Source organism: Psammomys obesus, unplaced genomic scaffold (assembly GCF_907164565.1).
Source record: "Psammomys obesus unplaced genomic scaffold, mPsaObe1.curated_primary_1811, whole genome shotgun sequence".
Lineage (NCBI taxonomy): Eukaryota > Metazoa > Chordata > Mammalia > Rodentia > Muridae > Psammomys > Psammomys obesus.
In genome coordinates this window covers 6155412-6176311 of record NW_026592890.1, presented here as the reverse complement: position 1 = coordinate 6176311, position 20900 = coordinate 6155412, and the positions used below count along the sequence as shown (strand labels likewise).

General features: G+C 44.7%; 1 protein-coding gene across 1 annotated transcript in view; it reads right to left on the bottom strand.

Moving 5' to 3' along the window:
* Positions 1-20900, bottom strand: part of Snx9 (sorting nexin 9) — a 79618-nt gene that overhangs the window by 25653 nt on the left and 33065 nt on the right. The window contains exons 2-6 of the mRNA XM_055615953.1: positions 15719-15805; positions 12707-12781; positions 11028-11138; positions 3858-4023; positions 427-577 (exon numbers count right to left, since the gene is read on the bottom strand). Of these exons, the coding sequence (XP_055471928.1) occupies positions 427-577; positions 3858-4023; positions 11028-11138; positions 12707-12781; positions 15719-15805 (590 nt within the window). The remainder of the gene's footprint in view (positions 1-426; positions 578-3857; positions 4024-11027; positions 11139-12706; positions 12782-15718; positions 15806-20900) is intronic.

Below are 20900 nucleotides of genomic sequence, written 5' to 3'. Positions count from 1 at the left end.
TTACTGAGGAAACATTAAGTGTATCATGGAGTTTATAAAAGCAATTCGAGGCATTCTGAAGTTGTTTTTGTTTGGTTTTTTTTTTTGGCGGTCCAAACTGGCCTCATCAAACTGCTCCATAAAGCGTACACATAGAGCTGAGGGTTATCCTGAACAGAGTCTCATGCTCCACCTGCCATGAGCCAGAATTATAAGTATGTGCTACCGTGCTTGGCTTGGAGGCTTTTTAACTGAATAAATACTTCCCTTATTATGTTGGGAAACTGATTAAATTAGCTTCTAATCTAAGATTACAGGCCAAACAAGACTCAAAATACAGTGGATTACTAGATAGAAAAATGTCCAACTTTTCTTACATTGCTGTGTGTGTGTATACGTGTGTGTACACTCACAGGCTTGTGATCCTCTGCTCCCCTTTAAGCTTACTTGTTCAGGGGCAGCTTCATGGAAGAGGCACCTGGACGACTGTTTCCTCGCTGGATGCCTCCTGGTTCAGCTGATTCTGAATCCTTAAAGTACGGTGATGAGGACTTGGGGTCGTCCCAGTCTTCATCCCACTCATCATCATCACCAGTTGCTATAGATAGGGAAAACACAAACAAAAACCAGTGAGACAGAAAACATAAGTGACACTGCCTAACTGAGTAACAGCCACTGCTTGAGCTCGCCAGCTTTTAAGCTGGAGAACAGCATGCTGTGCTGACTGTCACATGGATCTGAAGAGCACAGGCTTTGCAGTCAGTCTTAAGGCTGGACTTATGAGTCCTGCTTTTCTTTTAATGCAAGAGACAAGTCAGAAACAGATTAAACAAGGCAGCCAGGAGAACAAAATCCTGAAAAGGCATCTTCAACCAGTGGCGCTGAGAAAACTATATCCATTCACGTAAGAATAAAATTGAGCCTTACCTTACACCATATGTAAAAGTCAACTGGAAATCAGTTACTTAAATTTAAGATAAACAATTAATAAATAAAAGTTGTGTGCTGATTATGGTTGCTAAGACCTACATGAAGACTGAATCAGAGTTTTAAATTATCTGTGTATTCAGACATACACGTCTATTTATCACGTATGTCTTCATGTCTGTGTACATGTGGCAGCCAGAGGACAACTTGGTAGAGTTAAATCCACTCTCTCTACTATGTGGATCATGGGAACCAAACTTGGGTCGTCAGGTGGCGAGCAACAACTTATACCCTCTAAGCCACCTTACCAGTGCCAATATCACCAATTATCAGAAAAACGGAAGAAAACCACAATGAGCCGTCACCACAAGTGTTAGACCATTAGTCTATAGTCAAAAGGTCAAGAGGTAATGGCAAAGGGTGCAGAGAAAATAGAGCTCTTACAGCCTTGGTGGGAATGGAAATCTATGCAGAATTATGGAAACCAGTACAGAATTACAGAAAGGTATGGGGATCCTTAAAAATGGAAAAAACAACTCATCTGCCCTTTAGGAATTAAATCAGCACCTTGCTCCAACATTCACTGAAGCATTATTTGTAAGAGCCAGGATGTGAAGTCAATCCAAGTTTTATCAGCACATGAAATATAAAGAAATGATGTGACACATACATAGTGTGGTATTATTTAGCTTGAAAAGAGGAATCTTGTCTGCAATGAATCTGGATGACATTATGATACTTAAACGAGCCCATACCCAGAAGGCCAAGAACTAGCATCATCCATGTGGAGAATCTTAAACACTACGGAGCACATGGAAGCAGACAAAAGAACTGTGCCCACTAATAGTGGGGTGGGAATGCAGGGATGCAGATGGAACAGAGAGGGGGTGTAGAGATGTAGACAGGATGGGGATGGGGTGCAGGGATGTAGATGGGAGGGTAAACAGCGCAGTTTTCAGAAGTCGTGAGTTCTTATGCACCCCTGGGTAACTACTAGTGTTCCACTGTATACTGGGAGTTTGCCAAGAGATTTTAGACGCTCTCAGAAAGCATATATGTGTGCACATTTATGTGCCATGTGCACACACACGTTATAGTATGATGTGATGGCTATGTTAATTTCAAATTTCACTAATCATTGTCTCAGGTACTCCAAAACATCATGCTCTCTAGCTTAAATATAGATGTGTGTGTACATGCCTGTGCGTGATCTTGAGACAGGGTCTTACTAGATAGTTCCCGCTGTTCTGTAACTCACTTTGTAGACCACGATGGCCTCAACTCACAGAGACCCACCTGGCTCTGCCTCCCAGTGCTGGATTAAAGGCATGTGCCATCACATCTGGCAATAAATATAGAAAAAAATTAAAAGCAGTGTTTTCCTGCTCTAAATGGCTTCTGATTAACACAGACTACAGCAGTGTGGGCTGGTAAACAAGAGAAGCCTTAACATGGACAAAGTTCATCTCACAAACTTACAAATAAGCAAAACAAAAACAAAACAAAACTTAATTCACAGATATTAGAGAGAAAAAAGGGTAACACCTCTAAAAACAACTACTTAGTGATAATGACAGATGTGGAAAAGGACAGTGAGTGTCCTCTGCCTTACGGTCTGTTGTGTCACAAAGAAGCTGAGAGGTGCATGCCAAAAGCAAAAAGGTGTTAGATGTTAGAGACCATCAGAACAGAGTACACCTGTATCTTCTAGTTCCAGAACTGCCAAAAGCGTCCTTCTTTGGGGGCGGCAATGTCTGTATTATGTGTGTGTGTGCATATGCACATTGGTGTGGGGGGCGCACAAGCACATGGGAACTGCGGGGCAGCTCTGGATGCTCTTCCTCAGGGAGGAAGAGCGTACCTTCATAAACTTTAGTTTATATATTTACACCACGTGCACGCAGTGCCCGTGGAGACCAGCAGAGGCCGCTGCATCCCTTGGAACTGAAGTTACAGAAGTTGTTTGCTGTGCGAGTACTGGGATATGAACCCAATCCTCTGTAAGAGTAACAAGTGCTTTTGACCATCTCTCCGTGCCTGACCACCACCTTTTTATTTATTTATTTATTTGAGACAGGAGCTGTCCAATGAGCCCTAGGGAGCTGTCTGCCTCCATCTCTGTGCCACCATGCCTAGCATTTTTAAAATAGGTTATAGGGACCAAACTCAGATCCTTTGCCAGCTAAGGTACCTCCCCCCATCCCACAGAGCCTTTCTTAATCATTGAATTGCTTCTCCTTCAATAAGTCTCTCCTTCGCTTCAAATCCAGTCACAAATGGTAAGCAGAGTCCCCTGACCTGGTCCTTGTGCCTTGGCATTTCCTGGATGACAGGAGCGCCTTCCATCCAGAAGACTCATGGCGCACTCTAGAGAGCAGCTCACCATCAGGAAACGACAAGCCACGAATGGTTGAAAGCTTAGAGTCTCCATCCCCAGCTCACCCTCTGTGAAGAGAATGGCTGGAGACGAAGTAGATGGTCAACCACGCCTGTGGGATGAAGTCCCCAGAAAGCTCCCTGGGGTCCAGGGTTCCAACAGTGTCTCAGCTGGTGAACATATGCACATGCTGGTGGTAGCAATGACCCCTGGTCAGCCTGGAATGCCCCATGGATGATGGGAGAGGGCTGGAAGCTCCTCGCGTTCTCCCTGCCTCCTCTAGCTCATCTGAAAGCTCATCTGTATCCCTTGATTTATTCTTTGTAATAAACAGGGAGTCAAGGGACTCCCTGAGTTTTGTGCACTGTTCTAGCAAGTTCATGGAACCTAGGGCGGAGCTCCTGGGGGGCACCCACTGCTCAATCAGGAGACAGCGGCAGCACTGAGCAAGACTGTAGACCCCTCTGTCCAGAGTCGCTGTGCTGTGCTGACTCTGAGAAGAGCAAGATCAGCATGTTCTTCCTGTCGGTCACACAGTTTCCTATGAGTCACTCAAGCGGAAGTTCCCCCTCACCTGGTCCTTGGTAGGCCTGAGGGTGGCCAAAGGCAGCGTCCCAGTTGTTAACGCTGTTCTTCTGAGCACCAGCCCCATCTGTCCTGGTGCCCCAGGCATCTGAGCTGTCCCAGTTCCCAGATTTGGGAGCATTCCAGGCTGACCAGGGGTCGTTGCCAGCAGCAACCTGTGTGGGAGGGGAAAAGGTGAAAGAGTATTTGTGAGTTCTAGAAACTGTATTCAGCAACAGGCTGAAGGACAACTGAGAACAAGGAAAGTGCTGGTAAAGTCAATGGGAATGTACTTGAATCTCCATGCCCCTAACCCAAGGAAAAACAAAGGGCAGTGCGATGGACAGTGTTGGCCAGCTCTCGCTGACCTGCACATCCTCCTGTGGCAGCAGGAATGACAGCAGACATGCTATTACCAAAGGTCATTTACCACTGACCTTACTGCTTTTAAGAAGGTACTTTTAACTAGGTCTTAATGCTCATTTCAAAACAGTAATAATTATAGTAAAAAAAAAAAAAATTCAAGTGGAATAAAGGGATAAGTAGCTGATAGGCCTGCCACTTTAGAGTGTCTACCTGGATGTATGGCAAATACAATTCTTGTTCTGTAACTCACTGATTATGTCTAACCTCTTTACCTAACCTCCAACTAATTAAATTAAGCACTGTTCAACATCCAGGAGCAATATATTCAACTTTATATCTAAGAGCGACCAAAGCCTCACAGACACAGAGAAATACATATACACGGCTGTATAACAGGAGGTTATTGCCTGTATAAAGGATGGCTATTTCAAGCCATTACTGAAAGAATTTACAAAATTAGCTAAGTGTCTAAGGAGCTAGCCTAGTGTGGACTGTCGTACCAGAAGGGCCTGAGAATGGACTCAGTGGCCACAAAGGCGTGGATTGCACACTCATGTATCTATAATCGCAGAGGAGTTATACTCATGACAGATGCAGTCAAGGTGGTGTCTAATAAGTTAGTTTCTGAGAAGTACATCTCCCAGTGATTTTGCTGTGGTCTAAGCAACAGAGCATGCTTGTACAAACCAAGGTAGTACAAGCCATTACCCACCAAGGCTGTGGTGGATACGTATGTGCTATGGCCATGATGAACAAAACACCACGAGGTTAAGTCAGGTAGAGAGAGGATGACTCCATTACAAGATGCAGCACACACGGTATCCGACATTGCTCTGGCTGGGGTGAGATGTGAGAGAGTTTACAGCAAACGTCTTTTTCAGGAAGTAGTTGGAAACAATGGGCTTTGGAGTGTAGGGTATAATCAACCAGTACAACAGGTGTTTATGCCCTACTGTGCACAACCGAGTGCATGCTTTTACACGATGGGCAGCAAGTAGCTCCAGTAGCTGTGTCTGTGGCACTGTCATCAATGTTCAGCTTCACTATAGTCTTATGGAGCCACTCACATATATAACCCATCGCTGACCCAAACATAGGCTACTCAGTGCTTAACTGCATAGAATGTGTGAATCCAGTTAGGTGGATTTTGAACTGCTTGGTAACCATGGGGCCAAGTAGATTTCACATGGATACAGTGTTGGTATAATGTTCTTATGGAATGTATACAATTCACCCTTATTCATTCAAATGCCGATTTCTCTACTCCATTACCTGGTTTTAATCCAGACATTCATTTCATTGTGATGTTTATTCTAAGCATCACCTGTCTCAAGTTGGTGTAAACATGGCACCCTTTGTTCTCTGTATTGTCAATAAAACAACCAGGCTCAACGCTGAGCAGTGGAGAGAATAGGGTGAGACATCCTGGTTGGGAGGGGAGGAAAAGGAAGTGAGTGGGAGGAGTAGGAGAGCAGGGATCCGCAGAAGAGGACTTTGAACTGTGAGGAGAGATGAACTGGACCTAAGATACGACTAAAAGCAAGTATAATGTGGGAAATCTGAATGGTAGGAAACTATGCAGGCTTGGAGGTTTAGGATGGAGTTAACTATTGCCCAGCATTGTGCTTTACGTTAATTAAATAAATCCCAGTCTCTGTGTGGTGATTTGGGTATACAGCTGGTTTAGGAATAACCGCTGCTTAACTAAAAGATAAGTCAATAATAAATATTAATAACCCACAACAGTACAGTGACTAAGAACTTAGGTTCTAATGTTTACGTAGGCTTTAATACCAGCTCTACTACTGACTAGCTACTTGCATCCCATGCCCTAAAAATGGGATCTGTAACACTATCTTCCTCAGGGGGTTTGTAAGTACGAACTGATACATGTATACAGTACTGACAAAGCAAGGATTCAGTTACCTCTCTACGTGGGAGTTTGCCTGAAATATACACCTGATGAGGAAGGATGTTAAGGGTCTGATGACAGGCCGCTACAAAGCAAGTTCCAGAGGCTGCCTGGGCTACACAGTGAGACCCCTGTCCCCAAATAAATTACACAGAAAAGAATGAAACCAGCAGCTGAGCAGTACACGTCTTCCTTTATGCTAAAGGAGGAGGCCATGGTTACATTTCCAAATAGTTTAAAGGCCAAGCCACATCACTGGAGACATTTTTAAACAAAGAGATGAAACTAGTCCTTTAGGGTATTTTCTTCCAAAGAGGAAGAAGGTAGGAGCGCCTCACAGTGAAGCTCAAGTGGCAACAGCCAACACTGGGGCTTTGGTAGAAACACTTTCTAGGCTCTAAATGCAAGAGCTTCGTGTTTTCAAAACCCAGCCCCTGTGTAACAAGCTGGACTTCAAGGATCTGTTTTAAAACCCTTTGGCCACCAATTTCTTTGTTCTCAACCCAACAATCCCTTTGTCTTGAAGCCACAGCCTCAGCTACAGTTACCTACTCTGTCTCTTCGCTAAGGCCTCCTGCTTCCCCAGCCTCCCCACCTTCTTCTCTCCTCCGTCATTTCCACTAGGCAACACTTGCAGCCTTTTCTTTTCCACCCTTTCCTGGAACCAGGATCTGCTTGATCTCCTTCACTCACAGAATCAAACCTCCCTGAATGCTAGAGCAAATGCACCAATCAGGTCTCAGTAAAAGTGTCAGGTGACAGCCTGCAGGTCTCAGCTCTTCAGCGATCACATCTGCCTGACCAGGCCCAGAAGAGCTTCTTCAAGTTATACATACAAAAAGAAGATCCGTCAGGGCTGCCTGTTCAATGTTTACTCCTTCATGTCGCTATTCATGTCTCAAGTTTACCTTATTTATGGAAGAAGAAGGAGAAGGAGAAGAAGGGGGTGACTGGCTGAGACTTTCAACACAACCAATCTGAGCCAAAATGTCCACCTTAAAATAAAGAGGTATTCAGTGAGCAGGAGATAACATACAACAAGGCTTTTAATCAAACCCAGGAAATTCATAGCATGGTCAGATTCACTGTAAACGCCTAGCATGCCAGCTACTCACACACAGAAGCCCAACTCTATGGTAGCATGCTGTGCCTTCCCAAACCTGTGCTTGGTATCTCTACACAGTACCACTGAGGACTAAAAATAATCTCAAGCTGCACGGGAGTGAGGCAAATACCATGCGTGCCATACAGCCAGCAAGACAAATACACAGCCAAGATTTCAAACGTTAGGATTTCACACCTTCCCTTTCAAAAGCATCAGGATGCTCAAAACTGCCCTGTTACCTCCACGCAGACAAAGAGCTACAAGCGAGGGACAGAAGAGGCCAGCCACTCTGGGAACTGAGAGGCAAACGACATGTCCTCCAGTGTGTGCTCTTGCTGGCATGTGCTCACTGACAACTCTGGCGCCCAGGTCCCAGGTCACTCAGCACAGAATGAACCTAGTAATGTTTCTACTGTGTGAGGTTCAACTCTTGCAATCTGAATGGCTTTGTTTCAGAGATGCAAATAAATACATTTTGGACGTCAAGACACCAAAAAGATAATCAAGAAACACCAACAGGACCCAGTTCACATTCTCACTCATGCTAAAAATGAAAACACATGCCAAACTGTTTTAGAATTACTGGGCAGCAGGCAGTAAAGGACAGCGACCCTGTGTTACAGGAAACAAGATGAGATCTACAAATGCCCCACTCTCTGCCAGGAGAGACCACACAGACCCCAGTGGTCTGTGACTTGGAGTGGGGCTGAGGAGGGTAGTGAGAAAATGAGAGCTGGACCCAGGAAGCTCTAGAGGTCTGCAAAGGAGTAGGAGGTCTAACACTGACACCTAGGAACTTCACATGTGAGGGACTTCTGCAAGACAGAGAAGGGGTCGGGAGAAGAAATTCATAGTACAATCCTCACACGGGATGGGTCCCACCAGCCACAGCCAAAAGCCTTACTGCTCACAGTGCACTAGCAAGGGTTCATTCAGAAGCAGGACAAAGACATCCCTAAGAGAAATAGTCATCTGCTCACACTTAGAAAAGCTTAAAAATGAAGAAAAATGGACATTTGAAAATAACACACATATATCATATGGTTCAAAAATTAATAAGAGAGCAAAATACTAAGCACTACAAGGTAAAATCATGAAGTCTGGCTTCCAATAAGGAAACTACCAGGAATGAAAAGGCAGGAAAATATGACTCATATCAAAGGGGGGTCGGGATCAGCCAACTGAAGCTGACTTAATCAGAACAAGGGAGCACTCCAGTCTTATATGGATACAGAGGAAACAACCTGAATGAGCTCCCAACATGAGACAGCCGTAAAGACAGAGAAAATAGCAGAGCTCCCACAGGCTTAAAAGCACTGGGCCGATAAAATCCACAGGCCCGTCATACTATGCAAAAGAAAGAGGAAAACTCATTAGCTAACTAAAACAACTTAGTTTGAAAACTAGCAAGTAAAGAGAGAGAATTCTGTATTTATCCTGCATTCTAAAAACTGGATCAGGCTAGCTAGCTGTCTCCAGCTGATGATGGGCAGTGGGCTGCTCAGAAGAAAGCCAGGCCAGCCAGGGAAGAAGAAAAACAGCAGCTACTCAGGCAATGATTAGCAGCTAGCAGCAAGCTGTTAGGACGGTGAGGAGTGTCAAATCCATTTGCAGATTACTCTCTGGATAGAAGGAGAAAATACAATACAATGGAGGGAGAATACCATCCAGATAACCCAGGTACCATCTGGGCTGAACAGCAGACTGACTAGACACTGTGCTATTTTGATGTGATATACCATGAAGCACAGCTCATTAACAGAACGTCTGATTTGAGCCAATCCAGCCTTTAGTTCTCATGTTCGTTCAGGGTTAGGATGTAACACAGCGGAGACTGAGCGTGTGGCCTTCTGAAGCGGCAAGTGCTGGCTACACAGTGGTGACTTCTCTGTTTATATATCCCTACAGACATCCTTGGGGACCCTAGACCAGTAAGAGGAAGCTCCTAAACATGATAGCTAATGTGCAGCTGGAGCAGGCAGATGCCTGGCTGGGAGACACGCTGAGCCCTGGCTCATCTCTGAGGTCCAGGTGTGCAGACAAGACATGCTTAGAATAATGTCTCTCACACTCAGACACAAAAGCTTCAACTTCAGGAGGGACACTGAGGAATATTGGCCATGACTACCAGGACTTTTCACATCTGTGTGAGCTGGGTCAGACCCTGTAAATAGACTATGATTGAGAATTAGCGAGAATTTCATTAAGGTGGTTTTCTGCTTGGCATTGTAACCAAACCCGCACACTAGAGTACAAAATGAAAAATACCCATGAGTGGGCTCCAACGCCGATGGCCCACTGTTTCCTTCCAGAAAAAAGCCAAGCTCAAAGCCACTACAGACTGCTAATTTGCGAAGTCCACCACAAAGCCACAGTAGCCACAGGCTGACCACAGTCTATGTTTCCATCTTGAAGGAGAGGCCCTGTGTGCAGTCAAGGCCCTACCTCATCCCCATGTGGAGACTCTCCAGGTCTCCACAAGTACTCTGTGCTCCTGCTGCCCTGACAGACAGGTTCTTGCTAGTGAGGAAAGAAGCCACGGAGGGAGGACGAAGGACTGGGAAACTGGAAACTTCCAGAGCAAGACGTTCTCCGGTACACAGCCAAAATGAGTGGAAACTTAGCATTTATTGTTCATACCAGGAAAGCTGTTTAAAGAAGGTGGGATTTTTTTTTTTTTTTCTGTTCAACTCATCCTCATGACTAAGAAAGCATCAGACATTCTCATTGATTTAACATTTAGCAGCTGTGTGCCCACTGGCCTAGAAAGGGAACTAGGAAGCAGTAATATGTTATCGCTGTACCTCTGGGAGGGCCATTTGGACCAGAATAACTGATGGAGATTGAACTCTTTGTTTCCTGTGGGAACCTAACCACTTCAACTCAGCATGACAGACCCTGTACCTCTTCCCATTTGGCTCGTTACAGAGCTTAACCTCAATTCTACAGAAGGGTCTCTGCCAGAAACAGAAAATATATAATCTATACATTTTCCACCTCGCTTATTTTATTTTGTTTTGTTTTTTTGAGACAGAGTTTAATTATGTAGCCCTGACTGGCCCGGAACTCGTTATGCAGACCAGGCTGGCCTGGCACTCATAGAGATCCACCTGCCTCTGCTTCCTGTGCTGGAATTGAGGTGTGCACCACCACTCCACGTTTATACACACACTCTTTAAAGCACAAGCCCACACTGAGCCTCTCAGAACCAGCCGCACTAACAGTGTAAGTGCTGGTGCGGAGCTGGGCAGACTTTCACCTACACCGCTACAGGCGATGAGGACACTTGCTCTCCCAGGAGCGGCCAGGACAAAGTCCTGTCCCCCCCCCCCACCCCGTGTCACTGGCCTGCTCAGTGGCAGTGTCCTTCCTTCTTGGCAGGCCATCATTTTGGAAAGTATCTGGCCTTTTGAAAGTCTGTACTCACACCCTGATATTCTCAAAAGCAAATCTCAACACCTTCCTTTCATTTTATTGTTAGTTTTGCAAACAGTTGTTTCAGGTGAGGCCTGTGTTAATACCCAGCAGGAAGGCCACACAGCCCTCATGCCACACCCCCTCATGCCACACCCCTCATGCCACACCTCCTCGTGCTGCACTCCCTCAAAATGCATGCTCCCCCTCATGACGCAGCCCCTCCCACTACACACTCCCCTCATGCCACCCTCCCTCACCACACACACACCCCTTGCAGCTACCTTGATGCTGCTTTCAGGGAGCACCAATGATGCTGTGCCGCGTGCTTCCTGCCCAGCTCTCAGGAAAGCCCGTCTAACTCAGAGGGAAGGGAGGCCTACCTGGTTGTTGCTGTTGGCCTGCGCCGTGCTGGCCGAGAGGGAGTCAAGGAAAGCCTGGTCGGCCACCGAATTTCCACAAGAAAATTGATCTTTTCCATCATTCGGTAAAATCTGTGCATTGGAAAGAACCAGCATGTCTTCCATGATTTCATGTCAGTGGGTGTTATGGGTAATAATAAGACAATCTACATGGAAAGGAATGCACTCTTCAGGGCTGTCACTTTCTCTCTACTGTTTCTGTTGCACTCTAGAATTGTGATAAGCTGCATTTTCATTTATATTTATATTAAATATTCTTAATTTTTTCTTGAGATTTTTCTTTCTTTTACATATGTGTAACTTTTACTGCTTAAAATTTCTAAGTATTTTGGTATTTCCAGCACTCCTTTGGTTACTTATTTGGAGTTAAAATTTACTATAGTTTGAGAGGCACTCTGTGATTGCTCAACCTACCCACACACATTCTGTCTGTCTCTGTCAGGTAGTTGTGCTGGGGATCAAAGCCAGGGCAAACAGTGTGGCAATGAGCTGCATCCCTGGCACTCTTCTTTTAAACACATTGTATATTTAATAGTTCAGACAACACCTATCTTAATTTATGGACATCCCTGTTGGTGGACAGTCGTGCTGGTTCAACCACGTTCTGACTAATTTTAGCCTGCTGGATATGTTCATTTCTGGTATAGGGAACTCATAGTCTTGAAAGATAAGCAAATTTAAGAAGCTGAAACTATTCCTCTTTGGAAGCAAACAATTCTATAAATAAAACGAATACCAGCATCAACAGAAATCTTCGGATTTCTCTCAGCCTTGTCTATTTTAGGATCTTAGATGTGTAATGCAAAGAGCCAGAACAGAACTTCAGGCTCTCCAACTGTGCTCAGGGGCCTATGAACTGTTGGCACTGAATGGACAAAGCTATGGTATGTGTGTGTGGACACACATTTCTAGAGGGGGGGATATCTACTGACTTCCCAGAGAATTTAAGACTCCCACACGCCACTTTTAACCAAGGACAAGAGAACAGAGATAGACCCCTCCCCATTCTGCTGACAGGTCCCAGGAGGTGCCCTCCAGCAGCTTCCTCTGTATGGGGATGAACCAGTTCTACTCACAGGTGCATCCGGGAACCTCAGTGTCTGCCACTCAAGCTGAGGCGAGTAGGCAGTCCTGACTGCAGGCAACCAGCAGGGGGAGCTAGGCAGCTGGCTCAGAAGATGGCTGTGCTGCTGAGTGGCTGTGGTTCAGACAGGGTCAACTTCAAGACGTTGGTGCTATTCTTTACTATAGCAGACTGACCCATTAAAGACATCCTTGTGTCTATGACAGCAGTAAAAGGAAGCGCGAAGCCTACCCTTTCAAGCATCTGAATTAATCTACCACAGAGCACTAGGCAGCAGCACAAGAAAATGGGGATTTTTATTCAGAAAAATTAAAGTCTGCTCTTCTTGGAAGAAAGTTAATCTAAACATCTTTATAGCTTAGGCCCATAGGAAATCTCTTATTTCTAATTCAATATACTTTCCATGTTTTATTTAATTAGTACCTACTTACTACTTTCCCAGTGAAATTTTACTTTTGAAACAGTTGCTGTCTTCCCAACAGCCTTTTAATTCAACAAGTGATAAAAGATGTCAAGGGAAGAGCAGCTTTAGTTAATCAACAGCAGTAATTCTTACTTCCACATAGTCTGTAGGAACAAGCCCTTGTTCTCCTTTGTTGTTTCTTCCTTCCAGCCATCCTCCACCAACGTTCTACCAGAAAAGACAAGTAATAGTTAGGATCTCCAGTAGAAATTTTGCATTGAGGTCTTATACATTTATAATTTTTACATAAAAATAACATGAAGGTTTTTATGACCACAGAGCTAATACAGTTCAAAATTTTACATTCGTATATCTTGTTATTAAAGAAAAATAATGTAATCTAACAAGACACTGAGCGTCAGGAAGTGATTAAATGCTTATCTCCTTTGTAGATGTGTATGTGCACCGGTGGAGACCGGAGGTCAGCCACAGATGCTGTTCTCGAGCGCTGGCACCTTCTTTTTAAAGTGATGTCTGTTCACCTGCTGCGTGTAGAAGTGTGCATGGGCACATGCATGCATGCCACGGCTTGTTGGAGGTGAGGACTGCTCTCAGGTTTTCTCCTTTGTGAGTGCTGGGGCCATCAGCTCAGGTCATCAGGCTTGGTGGCAAGTGCCTTTATCCACTGAGCCATCTCACTGGCCCCAGTTTCTGTTTTAAACCTGTCTCTGGCCTGCAGCTCAGCAAAGAGGGTAAGCTGGCTGGTCAGAGAGACCGGGAATCAACCTGGCTCCAACCACCCCCATGCTGGTCCAGTGTGGATTGGACCCAGGTCCCTAAGCTTATAAGGCAAGTGTTTTACCAATGGACCTATCTTCCCATTCTTGAGTATATTTTCTATAAGAAGTTATTCCAGAGAACAAAACTAGGAAATGTGAAATAATAAAAAGGATGGCTATAGAAAATATGATTGTGTGTACTAATTTGTCACACAAGGTTGCGTGTAGTAAATATTGATTGATGACAATAATATTCTTGGGGATTTTCAAGTTAAAAAATTAAGTCAGTGATTAGGCTAATGGGATATTTGATAACATTAGGAAATTACTAATTTTATTAAATGGCTGGAATGTATTATTCTGTCTGAAAACCAAATCTATTTCTACTTGTTAGAAATACATTATTAGGAGCTGGAAAGATGGTTCAGTGGCTAAGAGCACGCACTACTCTTATGCAGGACCTCTGTTCTTATGGAGGACCTAAGTTTGGTTCCTAGCAAGCACACAGGATGGTTCACAAGCATGTATAACTCCAGCTCCAGGGGACCTGACACCCTCTTATGGACTCTACTGCTACCTGCTTCACTCCTGTGTACATCCCTGCACGTACCACCCTCAGACATACACAGTCAAAAATAAATAATTTTAAAAGTACATAGTAAGTATTTTGTTGTACTTTTATGTATACACATTTGCTCATGTCTGTATAGACATTTGTGTAGGTGTGAGTAACTGGGCACCGGTTGTGCCTCAGGCACTGCCTACTTCTTTTTTTATAGACTGGGGGGCTGGTTCTCTCCCTCCCTCTTCATCTCCCGTTCTCCCTCTCTCCCTCTTCCCCTCTCCCTCCTCTCTCTGAGGTAAATCACTAGCATCAGGCTAGTCTAGCTGGCAGGAGAGCCCCAGGAGTCCACCCTTCTCCACCTGCTCGGTGCTGGAATTAAGGCTTTTCAAAACTGTAGGCCCTGGGAATGGAACCCAAGTCATGACAAGGGCTTAACAGACTAGGCCATCTCCCCAGCTTCCTGTTTTGTTTCTGAGATAGAGTCAGGTTGGCCTCAAACATTTGACTCAAATGGTCCTCCTGCCTAGTTTCTGAAAATATCAGGGACTACAACTATTTGCCAGCAAGTGTGGGTTAAAGTCTTTATGGAGGAAATGGCACAGTGGCAGTGGATTCCAAACGATCCCATGCATGGGAAAGAGGGAAGCCAGAGGACTAGCTACAGCATGGATGATACAAGATGGGCCATGGCCTGCTGGACGATGATGGATGCTGGACAGCAGGAGCAGGACACATGGGTTTATGATGTACTCTCTCTCAAAATAATTAAAACATATGCCTCCTTTATACTAAACACCACAATGTTGGAGTACATTATGTATAGGAAAATAATAATAATAATAATATATAGTAGTATATCATGTATAGAAAAATTTTAAGATAAGGTAATTTTCGACCTGATGGCATCTCCAATTTTAAGTGCGAGGTGGCAGGCACAGTCTCGCTGGCATCAAGAGCTTCCACTTTTGGTGGAGAAGAAATATTTTTAATTAAGAATAAATTTTAGGGGTACAAGAGAGATGTCTCAGCTGAGAGCACGGCCTGCTCTTCCAGAGGACACAGGTTTAATTCTCAGCCCTGAAAAGAGGCCGTGGGTGGGGGGGCAACTGGAGGAAGGGCTTTAAGCAGAGCTACCACACAGCGGAGACCACAGAGTCACAACAGGGAAAGGGGCTTGCTCCGGAGGCAGGTGCACTTAAGGACAGAGTATGTTTTAGTGTGTGTGCTTGTGAAAGTGTGGATGTTTTGTGTAGGAATATGAGAGTATCTGTGATACTCGATGTATATGAATGTGTGTATGGTGTGTATAAAAGTATGTGAGCATGTAAATGTGAAGATGACATCTGTGCGTGCACACACAAGGTCAAAGATCGTTTATGAAGACGCAGAACTGAGAGCCACACAGCGTGGTTGCTCTGCTGGGAACTGAGCTAGCACACTGTTTTCTGGTAAGCCTGCCAGGTGAGGCTCAGATCAGCGAGAGCACCCAGTAAACCCAGCCGTCGAGAAACGTCGGCACCATCGCCTCACAGTCGACTGCAGACACAGTGCTGCAGGGCACAGTGACGGCCCTGGGAGCTGATTCCAGAACCACAACAGGTTGCTTGGCAGTTACAAGTGTTAGAGAAAACCAGCAGAAAAGAGGTACAATAAATTCAGTCACACACTTGAACATAGGTAGGGACTGAAGTTTTCTCGGTGTGCACCTAACAACTTCTTATAACATCAGTGCTTCATAAGCAGCAGCTGAAACCCTGATGTATGTGAGTTGATGAACTTATACAAAGGAAGGCATCAAATTAAAAGCCACTGAGCTCTTACCAGGTTTGTAATTGTGATGATTTCTCCTTCATTAACTGTCAGCTCATTGTTTCCAGGTTCAGCAGCAAAATCATACATAACCCGAGCCTGCAGGGGGTAGGCAGGAAAAGAGGAAGTTATACGTAAGTCCAACACAAAACCTAAACAACCTTAGCTTGACAGGTGTGAACCTGACAGTGGCTGTGGCTGATCAGAAAGGAAGACAGCTCAGGACGCGTCTCCTCAAGAACCCCAATAGACACAGCCCCTGCACATACTGCGCATAGAGGCTGCTTCCCTGAGAAAAAACATGCCCTTCATGTGGGGGAGTCAGAGGCAGACACTCAGGAATGGAGGCACTGCACACAGGCAGGCTGTGCCAGGTCGACACATAAGAGAAACTCTTGCGACTGAACACTCATCAGTCCAGGAGCCAGCCCTGGGACAACTTCTGAGAACATAGGGGCTCTAGCAACTCAGACTGGAAACCTGAGACTCAGAGCAGACACTGGCGTTCTTCCAGACATGCACTGGACCAGGAGCTACCCAGGGCTGAGTGTATGCTTACAGTTCATCTACACAGCTGTGATTTTCAGACTGTCAACATGGATAACTCACTTGTCTCACAAGCGTGAGGATGAGAGCTTGGATCCCCAGAACTCACATAAATGCCCAGCAATTCTGACCCACTTTTAATTCTAGCCCTTGGATAGCAGAGACAGGCTCCTGGTGTGAGGGAAGCAGCTTGACTAGCCCAACCAGCAACTTGAAGATCAGCAGAGAGACCCCACCTCAATAAATAAGGTGAACAGCAACTGAAGGAGAATCTTGATGTCAGCTTTAGGTCTCCACATGAGGGAGGGAGGGAGGGAGGGAGGGAGGGAGGGAGGGAAGAAGGAAGAGAGGGAGGAAGAAAGAGAGGGAGGAAGGAATAAAAAACAGACTAAAGGAAGTTGTTTTGTGGTGTGAGAAAAGTTGTTCTTTCGGCTTCTACTTCAAGTGGAGCCTTGAGACAGCAATGAAGAAATGTTGTATTCCCAAAGGCATTGCCAGGCATGTTTCACCAGAGAGAACTATGGTTGTAGAAAAGTATGTGAATCTATATTGACACACACATTTTGTGTGTGTTGTCTAGTCAGGACATAGCACATGTCAGGAAAGTACTCCATGTGAGTGTCCAGGCTCAAAGCAGCATTTTGTGTTGTTGCTTGGGACAACTATCACTCTGTACCCTGGATGGCCTAGAACTCACGTGTGGCAGACCTCCCACTTTCGCTTCCCAAGTATTGGGGTTACAGGAATATGCCACCATGCCCAGGTTCTGATTAACTTTCAACTCTAAATAGATGGATTATGGATTTCTTCTCCAAAAGTCCATCTTAAAAACTGGGGGTGCCCAGGAAAGTGTTTGCTTTAGAAGAGCCTGGCTGTGATGAAACAGCGACCTGGGTTTCCTGCAGGCTGGGAACCAGGGCAGGACAGCTGCAGTCGCTGACCCAATCTCCAGCAAACATGCCCTGCGCAGCAAGGACCGGCCTTTCTCTCACCACTGTCCCCTTCCCATTTCTTCAATCACAACTATTTTAACAGAGCTCCAAGATCCATAAGTAGTGATACAAGATGGGCAGGGGACCCCACAGTCTTGAAATAAATAAAAAAATAACATAGACTACCAGGTGAGCATGTAATAAATCAGGTATTTTAAAATGTTACAAGGGTGCTAGAGAGATAGTTCAGTGGTTAAGAGCACTGTCTGCTCTTCCAAAGGACCTGGGTTCAATTCCCAGCACCCACATGGCAGCTCACAACTGTCCGTAACTCCAATTCCAAGAGATCTGACACCATCACTCCAATGTACATAAAATAAAATTTAAAAACAACAAAATTATTAAAAAAATAAAAGTGTTACAGAATTTAAATGGTACTTTTCATGATGTTTAATGAAGTTGTTTCAACTTTTTCCCACATTTGAATTTTTTCCTAAAAAATACTGGAAAGAAACAAATGGCAGTGTAGTTTGTCAGTCAAGAAATCCCATCAGCTCTCTCCTGGGAGCAAGGAAGGGGCTGAGAGACAGACAAGGGGACAAAGGCTGCCAGTCTACTCAGATCAGGACAAAGGACAAAGAAACCACGTGGAGGTATTTTCCTCACACAGCTGCACAGGAGATAGGATTCTGCTTGTCATGTTGTGGGATATTCTATGGAAGCACGTCACATCATCCTCAGCCCTCTGCCTTGAGGGCAGGAGCAGATAAATGCGAGGGTGCCCTGCGGAAGGAAGCGAGCTTCCTCTGGAGCGGAGCCCAGAGTGCTGGCCCAGCTCCAGGCTGGAGAGCAACCTGCTGCTCTGCTGCTGCTCCTCAGGATGCCTGCTGCATTTCTGCAGTTCAGCGAACTCCACTTAGTCCCCAGATCTGGAAGCCTGAAGCCCTGTGTTCACCAGCTCTAATTCGGTGACACAGAACGTGAAACAAGTGAAGAACAAAGAGCTGGCTACCCTTGCATACTTCACACACAGTACACATGTCACAACAGGATGCTGAGGACACTTTGCCCCTCTAAACTCACATTGAAACTCCAAGTCAGCAGCGTTAGAAGGAAACTATGGGAAGTACAGTTGGTGCCCAGGGTGTATTGCCACAAGACAGGCTTGAGGGGGTTCACTCTCTCCAGCCTTTCTGCCATGTGAGGACCTAGTGTCCTCCCATCCACAGGACAAAGTTTTCAAGGTGCCACCTGGGATGCAGAGAAATGGGCTCTAACAAAGTCTTCCCAGCTCTGACCTTTGACCTCCCAGCTTCCACAGTGCTGGGAAAATAAATTCCATTCTCTGTACATTGCCTACCCTCCAGCATTCTGTTATGGCAGCCCAAATGGACTAAGACACTCAGGAAAGGTGACAAGCGGTGTGGATATGTTTAAACCATGTTTTAAACACTAGATATGTTTCTTAGAAAACAGAATGGAGAATGATTTAGGAGAACAAAGAGACTTAACAGCACATTTTCAAAGCAACATAAACTGTCACAAAAAACAAAATGTATTGGCCATGAAGCCTAGAGGATATCACGTGTGTGCAAGTCAGGGAACCTGCGCACTAAAGATCCCGGGCTGGCTCAGCACCCACTCGTCTTCTCTTCCCTCTCCTAGTATTTGGCTCCTGACTGTTTCTACACTTTCTTGCTTTGTCACCCTGCTCTTTTCCTCTTAGCCATCACTGACAAGGTCTAAAGAGATGTACACACTGCCTCATCTCCAATGTCTACTCTCTATTTCCTACACACACACTGCCTCATCTCCAATGGCTATTTCCTATGTAGCCCTTGAAAGAAAAAGTTCGTTTTTCTGCCCTGCCTCTTCCAATGCTATCTATATTCTGGAGCTAGGTTTCCACAGTTTCTGGTTAGCAGATAACTTTATGGTATATATTCAATTTAGATTACCAACCACAATCACTTCCCCCAATAGAAGTTTCAAAAAGCAAACATAAGGTATTTCTATTTGCATAGTAAGCATCAGTCTAGGTACTAGTGAAGTATACACTGACAGAGCCAGAGCTCTCAAGAGCCCCAGGCCCTTTGACACCAAGAGTGCACATCCCATCACCCTAAACACACGGTCCTTCCTGTATCTACACTGTTCGTGTCTGCTGCAGATCACTTTCTTTTTTTCCCCTCGGAAATCAAAAGACTGTAAAAATCACTACATGCCTCAGTGATATACAACACTTAAGGCCCTAAAGTTTGATCCCGTTCTTACATACATACAGGATAAGAGAAAAAGAGAGAAGGGGGAGGAGAGGAGAGAGATATTACCAGCTTTACTATAAAACAAGTCCTAACAAAATCTGCAATACAGGGCTGGTGAAATGGCTCTGGGGCTAAAGGTGTCTAACAGCAAGGCTAATGACTTGAATAAGATCCTTGGCACAAACACGGTAGGCATCAAGAGGACTGACTAACTCAAGTTCCCCTACCTCCACATATAAGCTATGGCACGTGTACCTTCCCAAACCAATCAATCAGTCAACAGAAATCTGAAACATCTGCAATTCACTTAAGAATATATATATATATATATATATGGAATAGCAGCCTAACAAGAAAATGAGCAGGGGAGCACACCATTGAAAGAAAACAAAAACAGCAATTGAACATATGAGAAATTGATCAATTTCTCACACACAAGACTGATTTGATAAATTGTCAGATTTTCCTGGATTAAGAGACTCATTCTTTTAAACAATTACCATTAGCAGATATAGATAGGTGTGTGTGTATGTTGTGTGTGTGTATATAATGGTTCTCCCCATCTTCACAAACAAGAAAAACACTCAATGTAGACAAACTTTAATCTAGTAACATGGCTGCTGTGGTAAGGGATCACACCCAAAGACCTTCTAGGTCTGTGATCCATCTAGAATGAAGACATACCCTGGATTACAGTCTCATCTGGTTGGGATACTGACATGCCCTTAGTACATACCTTGAATCCCAAGCAATGAATGTAAGATTAGTTCATAGAAGGAAGCAGGCATGTTTGAAAGTGATGTCTAATAGAGGGGCAGACAAAGGACGACGCAGAGAAAGATTCGACAAAATGACTCAGAGAATACACCCACTCTCATGAGAACAGACAGGAAGGAGAGGCTGCTTAGAGACAGGAGAGTGCAGTACAAGAATGCAGGCGAATTCAGGAGTACAGTATAGTTCAGCGCAGTTCAAGCCCAAGCCGTGTATTTGTAAAGCTTGGCTACAGCTCTCATCTTACCCCCTCATCTGAAGAAATAAACACAAAATTTACAACTCAACTTTTATATTTCTGCTAATCTAGTGGGTGAAGAATGCTACACTAATATGTAATATTAGTGTATATGTAATATTAATATTAGTATAATATGTAATATTACACTAATATGTACACTAATATAGTTTTACATATTAAATTAATCTCTGCTATAGTTTACGTTCTAAACATCACTTTATTTTTTTAATTTAATTTTATTTTTTTCTTATCAGTTACATTTTATTAACTCTGTATCCCAGCCGTGTCCCGCTCCCTCATTTCCTCCCAATCCCACCCTCCCTCATCTCTACCGTGCCCCTTTCCAAGTCCACTGATGGGGGGGACCTCCTCCCCATTCATCTGATCCTGTTTTATCAGGTATCTTCAGGACTGGCTGCGAAGCCCTCCTCTGTTAA